The sequence below is a fragment of the Aspergillus fijiensis genome, assembly GCF_003184825.1.
Source record: "Aspergillus fijiensis CBS 313.89 unplaced genomic scaffold BO72scaffold_33, whole genome shotgun sequence".
NCBI lineage: Eukaryota > Fungi > Ascomycota > Eurotiomycetes > Eurotiales > Aspergillaceae > Aspergillus > Aspergillus fijiensis.
In genome coordinates, this window is record NW_024469009.1 from 124,322 (window position 1) to 146,085 (window position 21,764).

Sequence of the window (21,764 nt, forward strand, 5' to 3'; positions counted from 1 at the left end):
TCTCTCGAGCTTCCCACAGACGCATTTAGATTGGCTGTGGCTTTGAAGGTGGATCTGGAGACTAGAGGCTTTAGAGATGCATATAAAACTACAACATGTGACCACAAGTGCGGGGGCGTCTTGTTATTGGTTTTCATAAATGTACATCGGACGCACCTGAATATCCAATCTCCGTCAAATTCACAATTTCGAAACCGGTCTCCTACTTTCGGCATCACACTCAGCTAGGCCGCGCAACACCCGCCTCAGAATCTTCCCACTCGCATTCCTAGGTATGGCCTCCACAACCCTAACACCCCCAGAGATTTCCTTATACCCCGCCAACCGCTCCGCGGCATACCGTCTCACCTCATCGCCACGCAGCGGCTCGCCGGGCTTCGCCACTACAAACGCTCGCGGCCTCTCACTCCCATGAAGCGGATCGCAAACGCCCACCACCGCAGCATCGACCACAGCCGGATGCGACAGCAGGACAGCCTCCAGCTCCGACGGGGCCACCTGAAATCCTCGGACTTTGATGAGCTCCTTCTTTCGATCGACGATGTACCATTTGCGCGTGACACCATCACATATTGCTACGTCACCAGTTTTCAGCCAGCCATCCGCGCCGAAGGCGGACTCGTTCGCCGCCGGGTTATCATGATAGCCCGGTGTCACAGTGGGGCCGCGGATGCAGAGCTCGCCGGGGACATCGTAGGCGGAGATATTCTCTCCGTTGTCGTCGATCAACCTGCAACCATCGCTCACGCTAATTAGCCCCTCCTTTACAGACCACAGTAGGGTTCCCGGACAATCACGAAGAGGTCGACATCAGGAGAAGCATACTTAGCCTCGACATTCGGAACCAAGCGCCCCACGGACCCCGTGTCATCCACCTCTGGGTAAGGCAACATCATAGCCGCGCAGCACGTCTCCGTCATGCCCCACCCCTGCGTCAGAGGCACACCCTCTGGGAGCAGCTCACGCTCGACCCTGCTCTGCGTATCCTTGTCCAGCGGAGCGGCGCCGCAGACCACATTTCTCACCTTCTTCAAACCCGTCTCCCGGCCCGGGGAGTCAGACGCCAAGATGGCCGTCAAAATCGGCGGGACGACGATTAGGTCCGTGACCGCATATTGCTTCACGAACCGTAGATACGAGCCCAGCTCAAACCGCCGCATAATGTACATCGTGTAGCCGGAGCGCAGAGCGCCGATGTGCACGAGCGGGGCGATGGCGGCGTGGAAGACGGGAAGGGCGATTAGGGACGTCATCTATGTTCCTGGCGGTCAGTTGATCACCTGCTCAGGTGAGAGAAGTAGTAAAGGTTAGAGTGGGGGCAGGGTACTCGATAGGGCCGCGGATGCGCCTCGAAGACAAGCGTATGCTGCGCGACGAGGTTGTAGTGCGTAATGTCGACGGCCTTTGGGAGGCCCGTCGTCCCGCTGCTGAGGAATCGGGCGGCGGTTGTGTCCCTCGCGGTGGTGAGAGTGTCGAAGCGCTGCCATTCAGCCTCGCCGTGGGTGAGGAGTGTTCGCCAAGAGGATAGATCATTGGAAATGGTGAAGAGATCATTGCGTGGGGCGACATCGGTGGAGGCTTCATAGGTGTCGAGGACCCAGCTGTTGCCTTCGGGAAGGTTGACTTGTCTTGCGGCCTCGAGGATGGGAACTATGAGGTCGGCTTCGGAGATGATAAACCGAGCTTTGGAAACTCGGAGATGGTGCACGAGCTCTGAGGTCGTATGGGATGGGTTTGTGCCGGTGAAAACTCCGCCTGCACCGATGATGGCTAGCACTAGGACGCTGTAGTATATCTATTGCAGTTGAGGGTCAATCTTTAGCTTTCGGACGTAGACAAGAGAGGGGTGCTGACATTGTTGAAAGAATGTATGACCACACAATCGCCGGGCTCGAGGCCTGAATCTTGGAGACCTCGGATGAGCTGCTTGACCATTTTTCTGGCGCCATTACATGATAATGTGTGGGTCGGGTTGTGTGCGTCGATGTATATCTAAGACGCGGTAGTCAGCTTTTGATGGTACTGAAGATGGGAAGTACTTTAGTGATTGGCCCTACTGGTTCGTTGGGATCATATTCAGGATCGCCGAAGATATAGGAAAGAATATCCGTGGTTGGTAGAGGAAGCTGTCTCTCTGGCTTGAAGATCATGCTCATGGTGAATATAGTGAAGATTGATCAAGGGCTCGGGTCGGTTCCAAATTTTCTTGCTTAAGCAACACAGATGCTATTCGTATCTCAGTTTCGGTGCGATACTGTAGATATGGGAACTGGGGGTAGTAGTCGAAGACAATCAAACAACTTACAGCCAGTCTGATAATCATAACCAGTAAGCGAGTGGGCAATGTAAGCAAGTGGGCATGCCTGTATTGCACATAAACCTACTCTCAAAAACCCAACCATCCAAGTTTGAGTATGAAAAAAAACTGTGATTTAGTCAATTTACTTATTACAAATTACATATTCAATTATAAGCTTGGTAATATGTCTGTTCACATAGATAACATGCAATATACCGTAAGAATACATACCTATGTTAATAAGGATAAAACTAAATATACATAGATCTAAAGAATCTAAGAATGCATACAGTATATTCTTTTAATAGTATTATATACGATACCACAGTCTAAGAACTATTTAATATGTATTTATTAAGATACAGCCGTTAGAACAGAATCTGTTTGATATGTAATGGAGGCCCTGTCCACTGGCTTTCCAATTACGTTACCATTCTTTATCATTAGAAATGAACCTTGTCACAGTATATCAATCTTCCCCAATTCCATGAACTAAGCCATGACTAAGTGACAAGCCCTTTTGAATAGTATCGCAATTTCCTGACTGAAGACCGTCTCGAACAAATAGACAAAATTTGCACCCGCTGCTGGTTCTTTTCGGTCTATGAAAAGTGTGCAGATTCCGACGAGTCCTGACTTGTATGACCAGGAAGGCTGGATTGGAAAAGTCTGTGTATAAAATGTGTGGCAGGAATATCGTTGGACTGGGAAGTACCTCGTTTCTCGGTTCTTGATTTTCTGTCTTGAGACTCAGTACCTTGTCTCCTTCTATCGTCAGAATTCCCGGATTGCACCACCTCGCCTACTCGTTCTCATACACCGCCAATTCATGCAGTAGATCGAAGCAAGGGCATACCGCATGACCTGGCCAGATTCCAGGAATGCGCCACACGTACGATGCGAATAGACCCGGTATCTGACAGATCACATACTGTCGGCAATTACATGCACGCAAGGTGGGACACTTGCCGTGCTATATGCTCATCGCACCCCACAACGCCCTGCAAGTTTGATGAATGGCGGCAAAATTAGCCGATACGAGCATCTTCGCCTCGTATGAGAGAATGACTCCTCATTTGGGCCGTATACAGTACAGAGTCAACACCTAGGCCCTGCTTAGGGTCGCTTGGAAAGACGCACCTCAGAAGCTATCACATCACGATGGTGCAAGTATCCTCTCCGGCAGGCGCGACTGTCGCCCTCGTTGCCGGTGCGATGGCGCTCTGGCCCGTGCTCCGCGCGCGGAGAGAGAGCGCTGGCGGTATGAGTGCAAAGGGTAAAGTATTCATCGCCACGGGAGGGTTGAGTGGACTGGGGAAAGAGACTGCAGAGATGTGACGGGTCAATGGCGCCCTTGTGGCCGTGCTAGACATTGATGATGAGGTTTATATGCTTTAATCACCCATCGCCATTGGTTTGGGGTATTTCAAGTGCGATATATCAGACCAGCAAGAGGTAGAGGCTATCATGAGCACAATCCAGACCGACATGAGTACACATCTACCTAGACCCAATGATTTTACGAGGGCAAATGACAGAAGGACAGATTGGAACGCAGAATGTTCTAATGAATTGCGCGGCCATGTCCATAAACCGACTCTCCTTTCACGACCTCCCAATTGACCTTTTCGCCAAGACTGTCAATACAAACCTCCTTGGGCCGGCCCATACCATTCGAGCACTCCTCTCTGAGCTGATCCTCAGCGGCGGGAAGAATGGTATGAAATCTCTCAAAGTTACGGCGGAGCCCCGAGGCAACAATCGCGGTAACATGGTTTTAGACATACTGAGAATGTGAATGCTTAGAACACGAGATAAAAAGGTCTTCTCTGACTGGCGAGTGCTGCGAGGAAACATGCCAAAAAGAAGGAAAAAGAGTAAGGCCACTGAGCTGGGGAGGATGTGCGGACCAACATGTTTCTCACAATCCGTCGCGCTCCACACACACATGGAAATGCAGCATAGTATAAGTCGCCAGGGTATAATAATACTTGTAGGTCACCTTGTCGGCCTCCTTGACCGGCAGCGTCACAAGACGCACAGCTACTGCCAGCATGGAAAGTAGGTGACACAGCCCTAGAGGCAACAGCGCTGGTTTCAATGACACAGTTGCGTATTCGATCCGCGAGCCATTGGCAATCGCAGCGCAGGCGATACCCGCTGCCGTGGCACCGCGTAGCCACAATTGCCCTCGTTGATCGAGGACCAGTGGCAATGTAAGACGGCCGGCCTTCCTGTCGCCCTCCATGTCATGAAATTCTTGAACATGAATGGTCATGATCAACCAGCTGAACAAGAGCCACCTGAGCGAGCTCCCCTCTGCACTCGGCAATTCGACGTCCTCGAGCAATGCATCAAGCAAACTCAGCTGGAGTACGGCCCCAACCGCCGTGAACAGATTGCGCGCGGCCCAGTTATCGAATCTGGGCCACACGTAGAACAGCAGAACCCACCCCTCCCACAGAACCAGAATTGTAGTGGCTTGGAGACCCACGGTGAGATGGAGCAAGATCGGGAAGAGAATCCAGCTCAGTATCCAGCGCGTGTAAGCGCCCTCTACGCTCATTTTGCCGGAGGGAATAGGCCTCTTGGGCTTGTTCAGGGCATCCTCTTCCACGGAAAAGGCCTGGTTTGCGATGTCAAAGACATACGCAAATGCCAATATCGCGAGACACGCCCCAGGCAACCGGGTTGAAAGCTGTTGGACTGAGAGATTTGATCCCGAAAGTCGTGCGGATAGGCATGCGACAGCGTTGCCACAGTGGGCGGTGAAATTGTCTCGCAGGAGTGCTATGATCAATGATAGCTCCGCGGTGATAGCTGAACTTCCGGTGTTCCTGTGCCCATTAGTACGAATCTCACGGTCATAGTGTTCGAGGTAGCCTCACAAGGCATGAATCGGCGTCTGTGAAGTCGTTTTCGAGCGAGAGTGAGCCACTTTCTTGCTAGTCTGCCGAGGAAAAAACCGCATCTTGTGGGATTGCAGATCAATTCAGACACAATAGCCCTGGCTGGATATGCATTTAGGTCGCCCGAGCTAGAAGACTGCCGGTGAAGGAGTATTCCATCTCGCAGCGTTGGGGTGTCCCAACTATTCCTGCGTCTCAGATCCAAGTAAGTCCAAGGGGTGGTATGTATGTGCATGATGATGTAGAGAGAGCTTCCACTATAATTATCTGGCAGAGAGTCAGGGTACCACAGTACAACAATATACGACATGGTAGAAAGTATCAGAGCCACGTTATCAGAGGCAAGGGTTGGATAAGACCGTGATACGGCAGACAAAGATTTAATCTGCGGACAAAGGGTTTGACGAATTCCGAGATTCTTTCTCCACCGATCTTCTCCTAGGCCATGTCTGTGAAACTGTCAATTTTCTGAAACTGGCTAGACTGACAAAATTACACAGCCACTTCTGACTGGGCCTGTGCATTAGTTCAATGATCGACCTGGTGCATGCTTCACTTCGATTGCGTAGAAAGATTGAATTTAGATTTCCTGTACAACTAACATGTATGCAAAAAAGGACGTATACATTTCAATGCCAAGTAAGGTGAACACAAGGCCAAGAAGAGATAGTGAGATAGCAATTACTCATAAAATAGGCAACAGTCAGTTCTAGGCGATAATCACCGCAGCGACAAGATTGAAATAACATCACACTAAACTCTAGACATTACTACACAGATCTCTAACCCCAGTGACCTTTGTCATATGAAATAATTTACCTATGTCAAGATGGCGCCTTACTATGATGGCCTACTCGCATTTCTCTTCCGGCAGCTTTTCTACAGAATTCCTGAAGTTCCACCTCTCGATCTCCATGGAAAAGCCGTTCTTTTGACAGGGGCAAACTCCGGGATTGGTTTTTCTCTAGCAATGATGCTTGCATCACAGGGTGCTGAAGTGATCACCGCCGTCCGATCCATAACCAAGGGCGAAGCTGCTCGACAGCAGATTCTTCGAGCTCTTCCAACGGCCAATATTGAGGTTCGACAGTGTGACCTAGCGTCGTTCGACTCAGTCAGAAGCTTTGTAAGGCAGCTGAAAGATGAATCCAAGACCTTCGATCTGCTCATTCTCAATGCCGGCGTTTGGTGTTCACAATGGATGGCGTCAGCGGATGGGTTTGACATTTCTCTCCAAGTACATCATACTGTCCATCATCAGAGACGCTGCTAACAAAACTAGGTGAATGTGCTCTCGAACGCACTTATGGCTATGTCGCTTCTTCCGTGCCTCAATTATAGAACCGGCCCACCACGCATAGTCTTCGTGACATCCGAGGGTCACGCTATGGTGCCAACGCCCTTTGCACAACACGGCAGGATGTTGGACTTTTTCAACCAGAAAGCCCAAGCATTCGATCATTACACTCACTACTACACGTCCAAACTGTTCGAGCTTCTCTTGGCCCAGGCTATGTCTCGGCGTATTGACCCGGGAAAGCTCTCAATCGCTTTGGTTTCTCCGGGACTCTGCAAGAGTGAATTGTTCCGCAATGTAAGGTCTGCACCAGCAGATCTCTTGGCGCGCTGCTTTGCTCGGACCTGCGACGCCGGGGCGCGAATGATAATAATGGCCTCTGTCACTCAGACGGAAAGTCCTCCCGACACATACTTCAGCCAGGGGGGTCAAGTACCGTAAGTACATCTTCACCTGAGATGCACTGCCATATGACTGAGCCTTGCAGTGTTTCCACATTTGCCTCCAGCTCAGAAGGCGTTTTATGCCAAGAAAGACTCTGGGAGGAGATAATGAGCATCCTGGACAGTGTAGACCCTGATCTGGAGTCTCACCTGCACCTGGTCAGTTGAATTGACTCAGCAGGACGCAAGACCACGTAGTCATACCGATCTCCCTTCGTAGATGTTTTGTTTTATGTCTTAGCAAGAGGAATTCAATTTAAGTGATGCATGGGCGAGCTTCTGTACTACCTTCTACTCCTAGCACCTGCCACAAGCTCAGATAAGTAGGATGGCAACTTTATGCATGTGATCCATAGCAAGCAAATGGGTCTCAACAACGTAAAACAGAATCCCACACTGAATCCGTGTACGTTTGGGGCACTGTATAGTTATTTCATGCATATAAAACAAGCTCTAAAGCATTGGACCTTTCAAGAGACATTGCTTCCTTAAAATAAGCACCTCAATTGCTCTCTCTATAGCATCATGTCATTCTACTTCACTCCGGTACAGCTCACACCGTTGGATCACATGATGCCAATTACCTACATAGCATTCTTCTATGGCTTTCTACTCGACGATCCACAAAGAGCCGTGCCTGTCATTGGAGACTCTCTCCATCGGCTACTCCGGGCGAATCCATTTCTAGCAGGGAATTTGATCAACTCGAATCATGGTCACGAAGCCCCCACCGTGCGAGCTGTTCATCCGCCGACAGTGGAATCCTTGCGCGAATTTCCCATTCTACGAGTGAGACATCATGAGGATCGTTACATGGCCGGCCAGTACCACGGGTCCACCTGCTCTGACGATCGATTCTCCAACAATTTCCTGTTTAGCGAGGCCTATCTGCCGGTGCCCCTCGCCGCAGCGACTGCCCAACAATGCCCCATCATCCGGTGGCAAGCGAACATCATGCAAGATGGGCTGGTCGTAGCGGTATGTTTCCATCACTCCGTGCTGGACGCTGCAGGATTCCATATCATCCAGGCTGCATTGGCGGAATGTTGTCGAGAGCCAGGAAGTGCAAGGCAGGGGCCTTCCCTGGGAGCAGATCTTCTGAAAGGGAGACAGAGGATCCTGGAAACTGGCCTCTCGGGTGGGGTCAGTGGAGGATTGTCAGCGGGGCGCCTGCATGACCTCGCAATAGTCGACTTCAATTGTGCACAAGGCCTGATCAGCCGGCGTCTGACATTGAGTCCTGCCAGAATCGCGTATCTGAAAACAATGTGTAATGCACTGGTCTGGGGGCGTGTGGAGAACAACCGCGTATCCTCTGAGCCCAGGCAATTACTGTCGTCAAATGATATCATCTCCGCTACACTATGGCTTGCGATTATGAGAGCGCGGTATCGACCCTGCTCAGAAACCCTCAAGGGGCAGGGCGACTCGGCCCAGAGCTCCCTCATTCTGATCACTGAGATTCGTCGAGTCCTGATACCGCCACTGCCAAAGTCCTACATTGGGAATGGGATCGTCCAAACTGCGACCTCGTCACCCATCCAGTCCGCTCTGGAGTTCGTATTCCATACTGCACAATCACCCAGTCTCACGACCAACGGGCTGCAGGTTCTTACCGACCTCGCGCTCAAGGTCCATGCTACGTTTTTGTGCGTGGATGATGCTTCCGTGAAAACGCTCATCCGCGAAAAGCAAGAAAGTATCGACTGGAGTCCAAAGTTCAGGCAAGCAGACGTTACATCAACCAGTCTGCGTCGCATGGGAGTGTATGGGTTAGACTTTGGCGCAGTCTTGGGAAAGGTGGTGGAGTTCGATAGCCCAGATAACAGAATTGAGGGGACGGTCTGCATGCTACCTGCTCGGATGAATTCGGTCCCAGCACCATGGGAGGTGCGGGTTACCTTGCAGCGAGGGGCCATGGTACGACTTCTTCAGGATCCATTCATGCACTGGTTGATGGGAGATGCGTCGGCCAAACTGTGAGGGGGTTAGTGTCGGGATGATCGAAATGCAACGAGGATACGGAGTATATCCTGAAGTGATCGGATCGGGAAAGGATCGTAGTTCCGATCTGAGATCAGATCGGCATGGTCCGATCCGGATGATCGTGATAGGGCTTTTTGTTCCGGCTCTTATTCCCCCCCGTACGGCTAATCAGAACAATCCTCTAGTCTCTGCAGTCCCTCACCGCATCATTCACGGTCATTCCTTTGGACTAATACTGTGTCTGAATGAGTCAATGAACCTTGATGATGTGATAGGTCTGGAGGGTTCTTCAGGGAAAAGGTTACGCAGAGTTCTATACTGCCCCCTTACATATTCATTTATCTCTTCTAACGCATAGAGCAGCAATCCTGCGTCCAAACGCCAAGAGGAAACTAAACCTATGTGTATCTTCATGTTCTCCCACCCGCCATCTTTACGAGATGAGTAAGATCTCACATACCCTACCTGATTCAGTATCTGGTTGAGCTCTTTGCAACATGTCAAGGCAATCTTTGGTAAAAGGATCGTTGTCGCCCGAACATGGAAGGACATACAGTACATGACCTACTATGTTAAGGAATGTTGTATGTATCGTCGTAATTTTCAACATGAAATATGCAATACGAGCATTGCGGTTTAGTTTTAACTAGCCGTGCTAAGTTATCTTCATGTCTCCACACCCAACACCTCCTCGTCTCACGGCTCTCAGAATGTCTTTCGCTGGAAAATACGACATCATCATCATCGGCGCAGGCGTTGCTGGAATTAATGCCGCATATCGAATACAGAAACTGCTGTCTGACCACACATATGTTATTCTCGAGGCCCGCGATACTGTCGGGGGGACTTGGGATTTGATGCGCTATCCTGGGGTCCGACTCGACTCCGATATGTACACGTTCGGATTTACATGGTACCCCTACCATGGCGACAAGATTATGCTAGATGGACAATCACTCCGAAATTACGTTGACAATGCTGCGATGGAGCACGGGATTCACAACCACATTCTCTTCAACCATCGAGTCACGACAGCAAGTTGGTCGTCTGACGACCATGCCTGGACTTTGGCAGCTACGGCTGATGATGAGACGCACTGTTTCAGCGCAAGATATGTGATTTTTGCGACAGGGTATTTCGACCACAATGAGCCATTGCCCACTCAAATCCCTGGTCTCGACCAGTTCCAAGGAACAGTGATCCATCCGCAGTTCTGGCCCAAAGATCTGGATCATTCCGAGAAAAAGATTGCTGTTATCGGCAGCGGAGCGACGGCTATATCCCTTGTCCCGAAACTCGCAGAGACCGCGTCCACCGTCGCGGTCATCCAGAGAAGCCCGAATTACATTTTGTCCGTTGACTTACCGGGGGCTAAGTCCTTGTTAACGAGATTCTTGCCGACTCCAGTGGCTCACAAGCTCAGGCGTCTGTGGTGGCTCCTCGTCACCTTGATCGGTTATCACGCATCTCGCCGATGGCCTCAATATGCAAAAGACTACCTGCTGAGCCGGGTCAGAAAAGAGCTCCCAGCACATGTCCCTCTCCAGCCGCACTTCCAACCCACGTACAATGTCTGGGACCAACGGCTCCTAGCATGTCCCAACGGAAATTACTTCCACAGCATCCGTGGCGGAAAGGTCAGCATTGAAACAGCAAACATCCAGGACTGCACCGCAGACGGCCTTCTCTTGGACAATGGGAAAGCCGTCGGTGCAAGTATCATTGTCACAGCAACGGGGTTGAAACTCCAGATCGGAGGTGCGATCCGACTAGACATCGACGGGCAGATATGTAAACTGTCGGATAGATTCATGTGGAATGGGATGATGCTCGACGGCGTCCCGAATGCTTTCTTCGCTCTCGGGTATCTCACGAGCGCGTCCTGGACGATGGGAGTGGATGTGACGGCTGTGGCCGCCTGTCGATTGATCAGGCACATGAAACGGACGGGCAGTGTAGCTGCCCTACCTCGTCTACAAAAACGGTCAGATCTGGCTTTTCGCCCACTTTGGGACCTGAACTCAACATACATCGCGGCCGGTAAAGGGGGCATACCTAAAGCAGGATCTGTCGGGCCCTGGCGACCTCGCACGAATTATTCGTTGGACTACTTTCATGCCAAGTATGGCTCTCTCACGGAGGGTTTGGAGTATGTTGAGGCCGACTGACTGTCCCAATATTTGATTGGAATCTGTACGCTGCAGCCAGTCTCTATACTATGCCCGCTCTTGATGCGTGATTGTATGTGGCTCTGTACGTGTACCTTGCAAGCGTATCTTGCCGCTGCTTCATGGTAGAGGACATATACCCTCCATCTATAAACTGCATCATCTCCGCTTTGTTATTCTGAGTAATCAGGTTTCCTAGCCACTTACTCACATAAGAGATTCATGTATCCTTTCATTGTCCAAATAAGACACCCTATTCCATTATGGCTATCCACAGGTCCTGAGTGCAAACTCCTACGTAAACCTACAGTCATTATGCTGTTTTACTTCCGATGCGAGTGCATTTCTGCCAAATTTACATACAACGCTACATCTTCGTATCTGTTACTTTGCATACATGGTTACAGTGTCGTATTTTTTCCCGGTCGTGTTTTTTCAAACACACGGGCCCCAATCCGTTGGGAAGTGCGATGGTGACACAATTGCGTAAGGGATTATTGACGTGTGCAAACCCCTTGCAGTCTGTCCGCGTTCTATCACCGGAGCATATCCACACTTCTGGGTTTGGCTTTACTTCGCTGACATCACAAGCGCTGCAAGCTCTGCAATCGAAGTCCATTTCACTAGAGGCTCTGACAAGGCATGTTCCTTGGCAATGTGACACCTGATTTCCCTTGATTTACGGATGTTGAATACCCGTATCTTGAAGCGATTCCTCTCCTTCCATACGAGGATCTTCATGTAGGAATGCAATAGCCCTCCTTGCTTGCTGCGCCGTGCTCTTTCATATTCTGACGTCATGAGGAGATTTTGTAGAACTGCCTATAAGGCATCCAATGGTTGCCTTAGCTGTGAGCTGTGCAGCATTTGCCTTGTAATGTGGATGTGCGTGAGGTGGGTAGGCTTTGCCTTGAATACCCCGGGAATCGTCCTGACAATGGCCTCTCCATAGCCTTACTGGGGCGCATATCCATACCAGTTGTCAGGATATTAATTTGCGAGAGTGACTCTAACACAATGACTGTTGAGCCAGTACCAAAGTCCCAGGCGCTAGGCATCGATGAGCACAGCACCTCATCCCCGCCTGGGAGAAATGAATTCTCTGACGAGAAGCCAGCCCCACGTATCGCGGAGTGGCAACCTCTGCTCGGGAATCTCGGGGTCCAGGGTGGTAGACCTGAGATCCATGGCCACCGAGTATCAACCAGCCTTGATCTTAACCAGGAGGAGGTTCGCAAATGTCTTCTCCGAACGGCTAGATTGTCATGCTAACAGATGAGTCGGCTGCAGATCATCTCCGGTCCCATGGAGTACCTGCTCTCCTCGCACGGGAAGAGCTTCCGAGGTAAACTCATCGCGGGGTTCAACCGACTCCTGGAGGTCCCTCAGGACAAGCTCAATGTGATCAGTCGGGTCATTGAGCTGTTGCACACGGCCTCTCTCTTGCAAGTAGACACCGACTATCGGCGTGTAACCCCAGTACTTCACTGACATGTGATAGAATTGATGACATCCAAGACCGGTCCACGCTGAGACGGGGCCTGCCCGTGGCGCACAGCATCTTCGGGGTCGCCCAGACGATCAATTCCGCAAACCATGCCTACTTCCTAGCGCAGAAACACCTGGAGGGCTTGGGCAACCCGTCTGCTCTCCCCATCTTCACGGAGGAAATGCTCAATCTGCACCGCGGACAGGGGATGGACCTCTACTGGCGGGACTCGCTAACCTGCCCTACGGAGGAGGAATATTTAGACATGGTGTCCAACAAGACCGGCGGGCTGTTCAGGCTGGCGATCAGACTGATGCAGCTGGAGAGCCGAAAGTCAGGGTAAGACCGGTCTGGCCTGGTGTTCTTTCTCGACTACCAACACGTGCTGATATTCATACTCCTTCCGTCCCAGGGACTACGTCTCGCTGATTAACCTCGTTGGAACCATTTTCCAGATCCGAGACGACTATCAGAACCTGAAAGGCGAGGCATACACCTCTAACAAAGGGTTCTGCGAGGATTTGACGGAGGGCAAGTTCTCGTTCCCGATCATCCACAGTATCCACCAGGACCTTGCCAACCGGCAGCTACTGCACATCCTGCGCCAGCGGACCACAGACGAGGCGGTCAAAACATTTGCGGTGCGGCAGATGGAAGCGACGGGGAGCTTTCGGTACTGTCGACAGAAGATCTCGAGGCTGATGGGCGAGGTCAGGGCCATTGTCGCGGGCTTGGACGCTGGCGGGTCGGCGGAGGTGAATGCCATTCTGGACTTTTTGGAATTCGAATAAGTGGGGGACGGGTGAGCTTGATGATTTGATATTCTTACTCAAGTGATGATCGCCCTGAGCTCACAATAATCAAATGGGACGGACATTTTGAGTTTTTCTCCATTTTCTAATCCACAGTATGCATCTCCATACGCACATATGATGATACCGGAGAGAACACAAAGAAGGAAGTGTGATTAGATTGATGAACGTAATTACCATCCGCGGCTAGAATCCAAGGGGAGCACTAAGGGCACACCGAATTTCACATAGTCAAAACACTATCAAGCGACGGCCAGTGGAAATTTGCCGAATGCGATGCAGTTTGATTTGGAAGTGGACGGGATTCTATAGCATGATGCTTCCCGAAAAAGCCCCGATGCTATGGGACAGGCTAGTCGGGTTCCCTTATACCTAGATCTTATAAAGCAAGGGTAATTACAATATGTGACTTTTGGACTGTTTCTTTATGGTTGTGGCAAGTTCTTTAAAGTCCATGTCTAAAAGTCCCTTATCCCACCAGGTGTTTAGTGTACTTCAAGGTGAAATTGCTCGAGGGTCAGCTTTTCCACGATACTAGATGCTGAACTTTGGGGGGAGAATGGCTGTCTGTTTACGTCATCCATAGAGCCTCAACAGAATGAAAGAACGCACCTTGAGATCCTCGCCTCCGGCTGTGGGAGGCGGAATATAAATTCCGAGGGGGGCTCACTTCCCCACATCTAATCGAAACCGGAGATAAGGATGTCTGGCTTACCGATGTCATTATTTCTCTACATAAAGAAGGGGTTACTTAATAATCTCTTTCGTTCTGGTACCCCCCTACCTTGCACTTTATCCTCAATGACCTTGCAATCTACATCGCAGGATCATCACCTTGACTTACCTCACCGGCCCGGAGTAGAGGTTAGTTGCTTTTCTTGCCTTGACTAGAATCTCTCGTCCTCGTCGTCCAAACTAACTCTGACGAGGGGTCCGGATCAAGTCAGACAGGCGATCACTTGGTCTTATCACGAGAACCAGTGCACACAGGATGGCACATGGGACCGAACTTCCAACTGCCCGCCCAACACGCCGCTGTGCTTACGCCTGTAGTGAGCGACAAGCTGAACCTGAACTATCAAGACATTCGAACACACCCACCCGCCAGCGGGGAAGTCGTCGTGAAGCTCTATGTGAGCGGTCTGTGTAGTAGCGTTTGTCATCTCCGAACCCAAATCATTACAGTACCATGCTAAGTATCCTCCAACCGCGGGACAAAAGGATATCATATTCTCTCTTGGACTGCGCAAGGGCTATCCTCAACACAATATGATCGGCGGCCATGAAGGCATTGGACGAATCGTGATGGCGCAGGACGAGTTGCTGCTCGGCAACCTGGTGGCGGCGCGATACCTGTCCCACCACTGCCGCCACTGCCATGCCTGCCTCCACGATCTCCCCGAGCGCTGTCCCTCCCAACGCGACTTCCCACGAGACCACCCCGGGACGTACCAGGAGTACATCAGGGCTCCGATCTCGTCCTTGATGCCCCTGCCCGCCTTCATTTTGGATAGCATCCACACCGGCGCCGGGCCGAGTTTGGGTGATTATGCGGCTGCCCTATGCTCCGGCGCCGCTGCATCCAAGGCGCTAAGGAAGTTGAGCCCCAGCCCAGGAGATGTGGTGGTGATCAGCGGTATTGCGGGCTCTATCGGCCATCTAGCCGGGCAGATTGCAAGAAAAGTGTACAAAGCCAAGGTCATTGGCGTCGACCTACCGGAGAAGCAGCCCGGGCTGGGCCCACGCAGCTCCGAGTGCTACGATGCGTTCGTCCCTGCGAATCGGGACTCGGAAGGGTCTGCCTCATTTCTCGAAGGCCTTTCACGCGCCAGTAGCGAGTTACGGGGACCTGATGTGCCACCTGCGATGGCCGACGGGGTCATTGTCACGGCTGGATCGACGGGGTCATTGTCACGGCTGGATCGACGGCAGCGTACACAAATCTAATCGAATATCTGCGTGAAGGTGGCGCTATCGTCTGCGTTGGGTGCGTCATTTCCCCCGCCGCGATTAAGTCTCGTTAAGGTTCTTATCCAGCTAATATGAACCAACCAGTGTCCCTAAGCACGGCGGGGAGGTATCCTTCCCCATTGCCGAGGTGGTCGAAAAAGGAATCCGGATTCAGGGCACGCTCATGGGCGGATGGGAGGAAATCTATCGCGTCATGCAGTACATCAGGTCCGGCCTGCTCTCCCCCGTCGTGACGGAGATCGAGCTCCGGGATGTTCCCTCCTACATGCAGCGATTCGTGTCCTGTGAAAATGCGGGCAAGATCGTGGTCAACATTGCCTCCCCCTAACCAGCAGCCTAGACCGCATATATTCTTCCTTGCCTTTGCATCAGGCTATTTGTCATCGTAAGGTAGAATTCCGGCTCACGTATGAAATGTGCCTACTATTAGGGCCGCATGAGGAAGTGATATATGTAATGTCAACTCACGTAAGCAGCTGAGGCTAGGCTCCTTTTGTATTCATGCTGATTCAACAGGGTTTCATGAGGAGAGTGACTCCGAGGTGATTGACGAGGACAAAAGAGTATGTCGACTTACCACTTCAAAAGCTGATCGAGTGCACGCTGATCGGCCACAATAACAATTCGCCAGTTCAATTGTCCAGCTTGCTCACGGTGTACTGCTCACCCCACACCGGGAAAAATATCACCTACCATGCCATTCATCCGTAGCAACCACCCGGTGTCAGCAGGGAGCGGTAGCAGCGACTTCGTAGAATGGATGAACTTTTCCCGTTGCTCACGCTCAGTGAATGGCTAGACTAGGGCCCGGGCGGACGATGAGCCCTACGTACTCACCACATCCTCCGGTCATGCATGCTTGTTTGATCTAGTGTAAACTCTACAACCTAATCCCAAGATGAAGCCAAGCTCCAGATCTGTCATCAAGTACATTTTTATGAGAGAAGAAAATCGTTTTTATCGCTTAGAAACACCACAGTGCCACCCGCACCCACTACAAATTCAACTGGAACCGCGGCGACGTGCGGATCCGGGCCCCATACCGGCTATAAAACACCGGGAACGAGCAAAAGACCAGGGCAATGAACGCCAGCAGAGAATTGCCCCACCCCAGCCCCAGGGCATCGTACATTGAAGGACCGGCTAGCGGGAGCAGCGCCCCGATCAGCGAGCGCAACACTGCGTTGGCGGCTGTCACCGAGGCAGCGTACAGGAGATACGAGTCGACGAGGTAGGTGTTGATGCACAGCTGCATCATCGGTTAGCATGCACCAGAATCACAGCAAGGTGTTAAAGGAAAGCACATACGAAAACACACATCAGCCCCGCCCCAAAGATCCCCGTCCCGATGATTGGCATGATCCAGTGCACCTGCTTGTCGGCGGACCAGCCATACCAGAACAGCCCGATGGGCAGGAGCCACGAGCCGTACAGGCACGGGATCAGCCGCGACTCGGGCACGAACCGGCCCTGGGCCGTGTGCGCGGCGGCGATGCGGTTGGCCACGTAGCCGGTGACCTGCACGCCCAGGATGGCCCCGAGGCCGAAGCCCAGATACGCCAGGCCACAGATCTCCTGGCGCCAGGCGTAGACCTCCTCGAAGATGGCGGTGATGGTCGTGAACATGAGGTACAGGTAGCCGTAGGAGACGGCGCCGAACAGCGCCATCAGCAGCACGGTCGGTGACAGAAAGAGCAGCTTGACGGGCCGCACCGCCGCCAGCCGGAAGATCTCCTTGCGCGGCGTGCCGCGGTCGAATTTGGAGCGGTATTTCTCGTTGCCCGTTTCCTTGCGCAGGTGCGCGGCTTTGCGCTCGAGGAGGACCACGCTGTAGGTTTCGCGGTAGCAGAATAGGGTGGCGATAAGCATTACTCCGGTCTAGAATATGCGTCATTAGGAAGGGGATCTTTTCATTGTGGTTGTATGGGGGGACAAGCGTACCGCGATCGCGATGATCCAGAACACCCAGCGCCAGCCGATGTTCGCACAGACGAACGACCCGGCGATGGGTCCGATGACAGGGCCCAGAATGGGGCCCATGGCCCAGATGGCCATCACGCCCGCGCGTTTTTCCTTGGGGATGAGGTCCGCCACGGTGCCGGAACCCAGCGTCATCGGACAGCTACCGGCGACTCCGGCGAAGAAGCGAAACACAAACAGCTGCGGTAATGTTTGGGCGACTGCACATGCGATGGTGAAGATAAGGAAGAGGGTGTTGCAGATGTGGTAGAGTCGACAACGGCCGTACATCTCAGACAACGGCGCAATTACCAGGGGGCCGACCACGTAGCCCAGCAGGAAGATGGAGACAACGAAGGACCCTAGTGTGGAATTTGTTGTGTGGAATTCGGCCAGCACGTCCGCCTCGCCTGGGGTGAACATCGATGAGGATAGAGGTCTGGATCTTGCATGTTAGCTAGATGTTCCGGGACGATATCCTTCCACTCTCTGGGATGCATTTTCACGTACGTGAGAAGACTGTTGACTCCCATTCCGGCCAGCTGCCGCACTTTCTTGCTCAAAGGCCAGGTCATGGGACACTGGGGGTCGTCGGGTCCCTCCCAATCCACGATGTATGGATCGACGACTTTCTCGTTCTGCGGCTGTCCAGCGGCTGCTTCGGCATCTTTGATTCTTTGTGTGCTTTCCTCTTGCACCGCAGCCATTGTGCTTCGTTACGAGTGTTCTATTGTGAATTCCTTGATGGATCGTTCCGTCGTAGATGAAGCCCTAACTAACGTAACCCCAAAGATATCCGTGGTCGGGGATCTGGAATCGACACCAAGCTCTTGGTCCACCACCTTGAAGCCATGTGGACCTCTAGCTTATATATGTCACCTGGCGCAACTTCCAGGGCAGCAAAAAAATAAAAATCAAAAGCTGGAGCTTGCCTGGTGGGCCCGGAGTGTGGAGATAGGAGTTACCGGCTAGACACATGGCGTCCCAGCGCATAGGCATAACTTGTCCGGTCCGCGGACCTGGGGAGCAACCCATCATCATATGCTCCGTTCACCACACGCTAACGTAGAAAAGTCCTCGATGGGTCAGAAAGTATGTCTGGTGATGAATGATGCTGTATATCCGCTACCCAAATATGTGATTAACGCCGTGTTGACAAGCAGGATTGATCGAGAAACTCACAAATCCTCGAATTCATAAGCCGAAGGGAGAGCATAAGTGGGAAAATTAAGTCGGCGATCGGTTGTCGGAGTTCCGGTCCCGCTTTCTGCTATTCCGCTTCCTAGCCGTTTATGGTAAATCTAAACCGGACACGATCCCAATCTGGCACTTTTACACCGCCAACTCCGAGTTAATTGACTCATGACTGCATCGGAGTAAGACGGTGTCCCTGAGTCGTGCCGGACCTGACACTCTCCTGAGCCTTTTGATGTTCTAGAGCCAGTGGGTCGTGTGTTGATCGTGAGAGAATGGATGCCCAAAGCATGTTAGCTCGTCCGGTTCAAGGGATGCTTCATCGAAATCTTGTACCTGGCCCTAGATTATGAAGCTCATTCTTACTCGATTGCTAATGAGATCTTGCTACTCTTGTTCCTCAGACCTTGTCGAAAACATCAAGCTTATAATTCACATTTCCCCAACACTTGGTACACTTATGACATTCTCCCCAGGCCTATCAATCATCGAGCTGGAACAACATAAATCAACACAAGTTCACCACGACATATTCTCTGACAACATTCAAGGTGGAATGTCACTAGCAGCCTGGTCCGGGAATTTCCTAAACAGGTCTCTGATATGATCGATGGGCGCAGCCAGTAATCCTGCCACCGTTTCGAAGGGCGGTTTGTCGGGCGCCGAGGGATGACTGCGAGTCGGGACGAACATCTTGGTGCGCTTGAACGAAGAGACCATGGCCTTAGAGACTTCATTATCCAGATTCGCTTCAAGCTTGACAAGATCCTGCTCCTCTTCCTCCTTGATGTGCTGCGAAAGAGAGCCCCACAGTCCTTGGAGGGTCGGAATGAACTCTGCATCGTCGGGCTTTAGGTTCTGGAACTTCTCCAGATGGTCTTTCACCTAGATTCACCTCTTAGTCTCCAGAGGCGTCTCTGGCAGGAAGGGCAAAGTGCACTAAGCTTACCGTCTTGTGTTCCGCCCGGTCCTTGTCAGCCATCGCCTTCCCATCGGTGAGGTGCTCCTCCATCGCTGGGTATAGGACTAGTTCCTCGCCGATGGAGTGGCGAGCCAGCTCCCAGGTGAACTGGTTCTGCCACCGGCGCTTCTCGTCATCGCTTGCGGCGGTCAGGATGTTGTTGTAGGCCTCTTCGAGGTCGCGGTGGTCACTTTTGATGGCGTCGCTGATTAAAGTCATCGTGAATAGTGTTCCTTCAAGAGGTGGAGATGTATGGTCATGATCTGTGGCAAGTAAACCTCGACAGCACAGATGGCGACGATTAAAAACTATCCAACAACTGCCTGCCTGGAACCAAGCCTCAGGATCATTCGACTGTCACGTCATTCTTAGCGCTTGACTGCTCTACTATATCACACAACACCTGGAGTGTTGCAAATTGCGTCTACGGCTTGCTGGGATGATGGAAGAGTCATTGTCCTGTTCGTGGTTGAGAGCCCCGGAAGCATTATCCCGACCATTCAAGTCGACGATGCCCTAACCCCGCCGAATGAAAGAGTAAAGCGATCGACCTCAGCGGACCCACGAATCACAAGCAATGTATTTCAATTAAGGTGGCAAATAAGCAGTATTCACATTCAATCCCCGCAGATATCGAAATTTTGTGGGGTAACACGAAAGCTGGCTTCTGATCCTTGGCATCAACACGAGCTGGATTCATCCACGACCGCCACCACCACCCGCCATCGAAGGGAGCTACAATGAGCAACTAACTACATCACCGCAAGCCACTGTAACCATGCTCACTGGCCCCCGCTCAACTTACGTCTTTTGTTGGTGCGCTTAGGATGGAACTCCTGGGCATAGACCTTTAAGAAGTCCGGGGGTTCCTGGGGATGGCCCCCGGTGACGTCATGGAACGCGGTGGTGGAAATGTAGTTGGTCTTGCCCTCACGCACCAACGAGTAGTACTCCAGCAGATACTGCACCTCAGACTGGTCACTGTCCGACTGCGCTTGTAAGACTCTCTTCGCTTCGTTTCTGCAGGGATGCACTGTTTAGTCTCGGACACTATACCCCGTAGCTAGTGAAAGACAATACGGGAGGGACCCACTCAGAGATATCCTCGAACTTCAGCTCTTCTCCCAGGGCCTGGCTGGCTGCAGACGCCAGCTCTTCACCCGTGGCAAGCATCGGGCCTATGTCGTATTGAGCATTCATTTTGCGCATGCAAGTTCAGTGTGTGTCTTCGTACATACCCGTCAGCACCATCAATTGACCCCGGTGCTTGTCACTGAATCCATGCTTGCCCTTCCCACAGAGGACATGCGCTGCGACTTGGGCGACATCCTGGCAGCCGTCAGTCCACTATCCTAGTAACAACCCAAGAGGCGAGAAAAACATACCCCCAGCGCGATAGGCGCGAACTTGTGATCCTTGCCCATAGGCAGCGGCAAGAGCCCTTCCTCCTGCGCCTGACGGGAGTAGAGCAACAGGTTTTCCGCGTAGAAGCCCGGTCTACAGAGTATTCAAGTCATTCAGGATGCCCTCTTTCAAATCCGCCCGTTCCCTTCGCAAGCCCTACCGTATAACAACCGGCGAGTGACCGGTAGAAGTGGAGGGATCGCCCTTGCACGCGAGCAGCCGCACCTCCAAATCGATGAACTCCCGCAGCCGGGGCTGTCGGTCCCGCTCGGCGAGGTCACAGCCGGCGGAGCTGATCATGCACACATTCGCGACCCCGGCTTGCTTGGTCGCCTCGATCAGCTCGCTGGTGATGTCGAGCTTGTCCGGGTGCGCGGGCGGGATCAGGCACATCGCGTCCGCCCCGATCTCCTTGAGCGACTGGACCATCGCGCGGAGGCGGCCCGGCTTGTGGGGCACGATCTTCATCCCCAGTTTGCTCAGCTCCTTGCAGGCGCTGGCGTCCGGGTGCAGGGTCAGACCGACCACGGAGCCGATGGCTTTCTTGAAGTTGGGATCCGTCAAGATCAGCTCGGCGATCAAGGAGCCAGTGTGGCCGTCTACGGCGGTGATGCAGAGTTTGCGGGACATTATTGCTCTGCTAGTGACAGTTGAGGGTGATAGATTGTGGTTCTTGTATGTATACCGAAGGGTATAGGTACTAATGGAAAATGTCTCGAAGCGGAGGTCTTATATTATTGGTATAGGTATTCTGTCCCTCGCGTCATTCTGAAATCATGGCCTGTTCAGGTCCAGGCTATGGGCACTCGTATTAAGATTGTGTCCGGGTCAGCCAATTGATTCATGCACAAGAGTTCGATTTGGAGATCCGT

General features: G+C 52.1%; 10 protein-coding genes across 10 annotated transcripts; 5 read left to right on the top strand and 5 right to left on the bottom strand.

The window, feature by feature from the left end:
• Window positions 1–180: 180 nt before the first annotated feature.
• BO72DRAFT_512690 (acyl--CoA ligase) lies at window positions 181–2,260 on the bottom strand (the record flags this gene model as incomplete). The annotated part of the gene is made up of 5 exons (XM_040949444.1): window positions 2,058–2,260; window positions 1,855–1,992; window positions 1,328–1,795; window positions 826–1,253; window positions 181–730 (listed from the first exon to the last, which is right to left on the bottom strand). The coding sequence occupies exons 1-5, from the start codon at window positions 2,154–2,156 to the stop codon at window positions 181–183; spliced, it is 1,683 nt and encodes a 560-aa protein (XP_040799894.1). The 5' UTR covers window positions 2,157–2,260.
• A 1,960-nt stretch (window positions 2,261–4,220) lies between these two features.
• On the bottom strand, window positions 4,221–5,123 carry BO72DRAFT_381176 (uncharacterized protein; the record flags this gene model as incomplete). The annotated part of the gene is made up of 1 exon (XM_040941425.1): window positions 4,221–5,123. A coding segment is annotated over one exon (903 nt), but the record flags the coding sequence as incomplete, so codon positions are not given.
• A 914-nt stretch (window positions 5,124–6,037) lies between these two features.
• On the top strand, window positions 6,038–7,116 carry BO72DRAFT_432035 (putative short-chain dehydrogenase; the record flags this gene model as incomplete). The annotated part of the gene is made up of 3 exons (XM_040943157.1): window positions 6,038–6,445; window positions 6,491–6,942; window positions 6,993–7,116. 3 exons carry the CDS (start codon window positions 6,038–6,040, stop codon window positions 7,114–7,116), a joined length of 984 nt encoding a protein of 327 aa, XP_040799896.1.
• A 357-nt stretch (window positions 7,117–7,473) lies between these two features.
• BO72DRAFT_469678 (uncharacterized protein) lies at window positions 7,474–8,931 on the top strand (the record flags this gene model as incomplete). Its single annotated transcript, XM_040946972.1, has 1 exon — window positions 7,474–8,931. The coding sequence occupies one exon, from the start codon at window positions 7,474–7,476 to the stop codon at window positions 8,929–8,931; it is 1,458 nt and encodes a 485-aa protein (XP_040799897.1).
• A 713-nt stretch (window positions 8,932–9,644) lies between these two features.
• Window positions 9,645–11,270, top strand: BO72DRAFT_528930 (flavin-containing monooxygenase; the record flags this gene model as incomplete). Its single annotated transcript, XM_040950212.1, has 1 exon — window positions 9,645–11,270. The coding sequence occupies one exon, from the start codon at window positions 9,645–9,647 to the stop codon at window positions 11,100–11,102; it is 1,458 nt and encodes a 485-aa protein (XP_040799898.1). The 3' UTR covers window positions 11,103–11,270.
• Window positions 11,271–12,084: 814 nt separating this feature from the next.
• Window positions 12,085–13,396, top strand: BO72DRAFT_449345 (FPP/GGPP synthase family protein). The gene is made up of 4 exons (XM_040945001.1): window positions 12,085–12,332; window positions 12,393–12,547; window positions 12,604–12,930; window positions 13,004–13,396. Exons 1-4 carry the CDS (start codon window positions 12,120–12,122, stop codon window positions 13,380–13,382), a joined length of 1,074 nt encoding a protein of 357 aa, XP_040799899.1. The 5' UTR covers window positions 12,085–12,119; the 3' UTR covers window positions 13,383–13,396.
• A 1,276-nt stretch (window positions 13,397–14,672) lies between these two features.
• On the top strand, window positions 14,673–15,702 carry BO72DRAFT_497617 (uncharacterized protein; the record flags this gene model as incomplete). The annotated part of the gene is made up of 3 exons (XM_040948708.1): window positions 14,673–15,336; window positions 15,369–15,390; window positions 15,459–15,702. The coding sequence occupies 3 exons, from the start codon at window positions 14,673–14,675 to the stop codon at window positions 15,700–15,702; spliced, it is 930 nt and encodes a 309-aa protein (XP_040799900.1).
• A 666-nt stretch (window positions 15,703–16,368) lies between these two features.
• BO72DRAFT_432045 (MFS transporter) lies at window positions 16,369–18,106 on the bottom strand (the record flags this gene model as incomplete). The annotated part of the gene is made up of 4 exons (XM_040943158.1): window positions 17,844–18,106; window positions 17,316–17,772; window positions 16,683–17,252; window positions 16,369–16,623 (listed from the first exon to the last, which is right to left on the bottom strand). The coding sequence occupies exons 1-4, from the start codon at window positions 18,038–18,040 to the stop codon at window positions 16,369–16,371; spliced, it is 1,479 nt and encodes a 492-aa protein (XP_040799901.1). The 5' UTR covers window positions 18,041–18,106.
• A 967-nt stretch (window positions 18,107–19,073) lies between these two features.
• On the bottom strand, window positions 19,074–19,710 carry BO72DRAFT_512707 (HHE domain protein; the record flags this gene model as incomplete). Its single annotated transcript, XM_040949445.1, has 2 exons — window positions 19,074–19,412; window positions 19,477–19,710. Coding segments are annotated over 2 exons (573 nt in total), but the record flags the coding sequence as incomplete, so codon positions are not given.
• Window positions 19,711–20,278: 568 nt separating this feature from the next.
• BO72DRAFT_407137 (NAD(P)-binding protein) lies at window positions 20,279–21,522 on the bottom strand (the record flags this gene model as incomplete). Its single annotated transcript, XM_040942343.1, has 5 exons — window positions 20,279–20,508; window positions 20,582–20,666; window positions 20,727–20,817; window positions 20,874–20,985; window positions 21,053–21,522. Coding segments are annotated over 5 exons (987 nt in total), but the record flags the coding sequence as incomplete, so codon positions are not given.
• Window positions 21,523–21,764: the final 242 nt, after the last annotated feature.

Excerpts from the sequence above, each read along its gene's own strand:
- BO72DRAFT_449345 (XM_040945001.1), top strand. The coding sequence starts at position 12,120 with ATGACTGTTGAGCCAGTACCAAAGTCCCAGGCGCTAGGCATCGATGAG. Across the intron at positions 12,333-12,392 it reads TTGATCTTAACCAGGAGGAG|ATCATCTCCGGTCCCATGGA; the intron begins GTTCGCAAATGT and ends AGTCGGCTGCAG. Across the intron at positions 12,548-12,603 it reads TTGCACACGGCCTCTCTCTT|AATTGATGACATCCAAGACC; the intron begins GCAAGTAGACAC and ends GACATGTGATAG.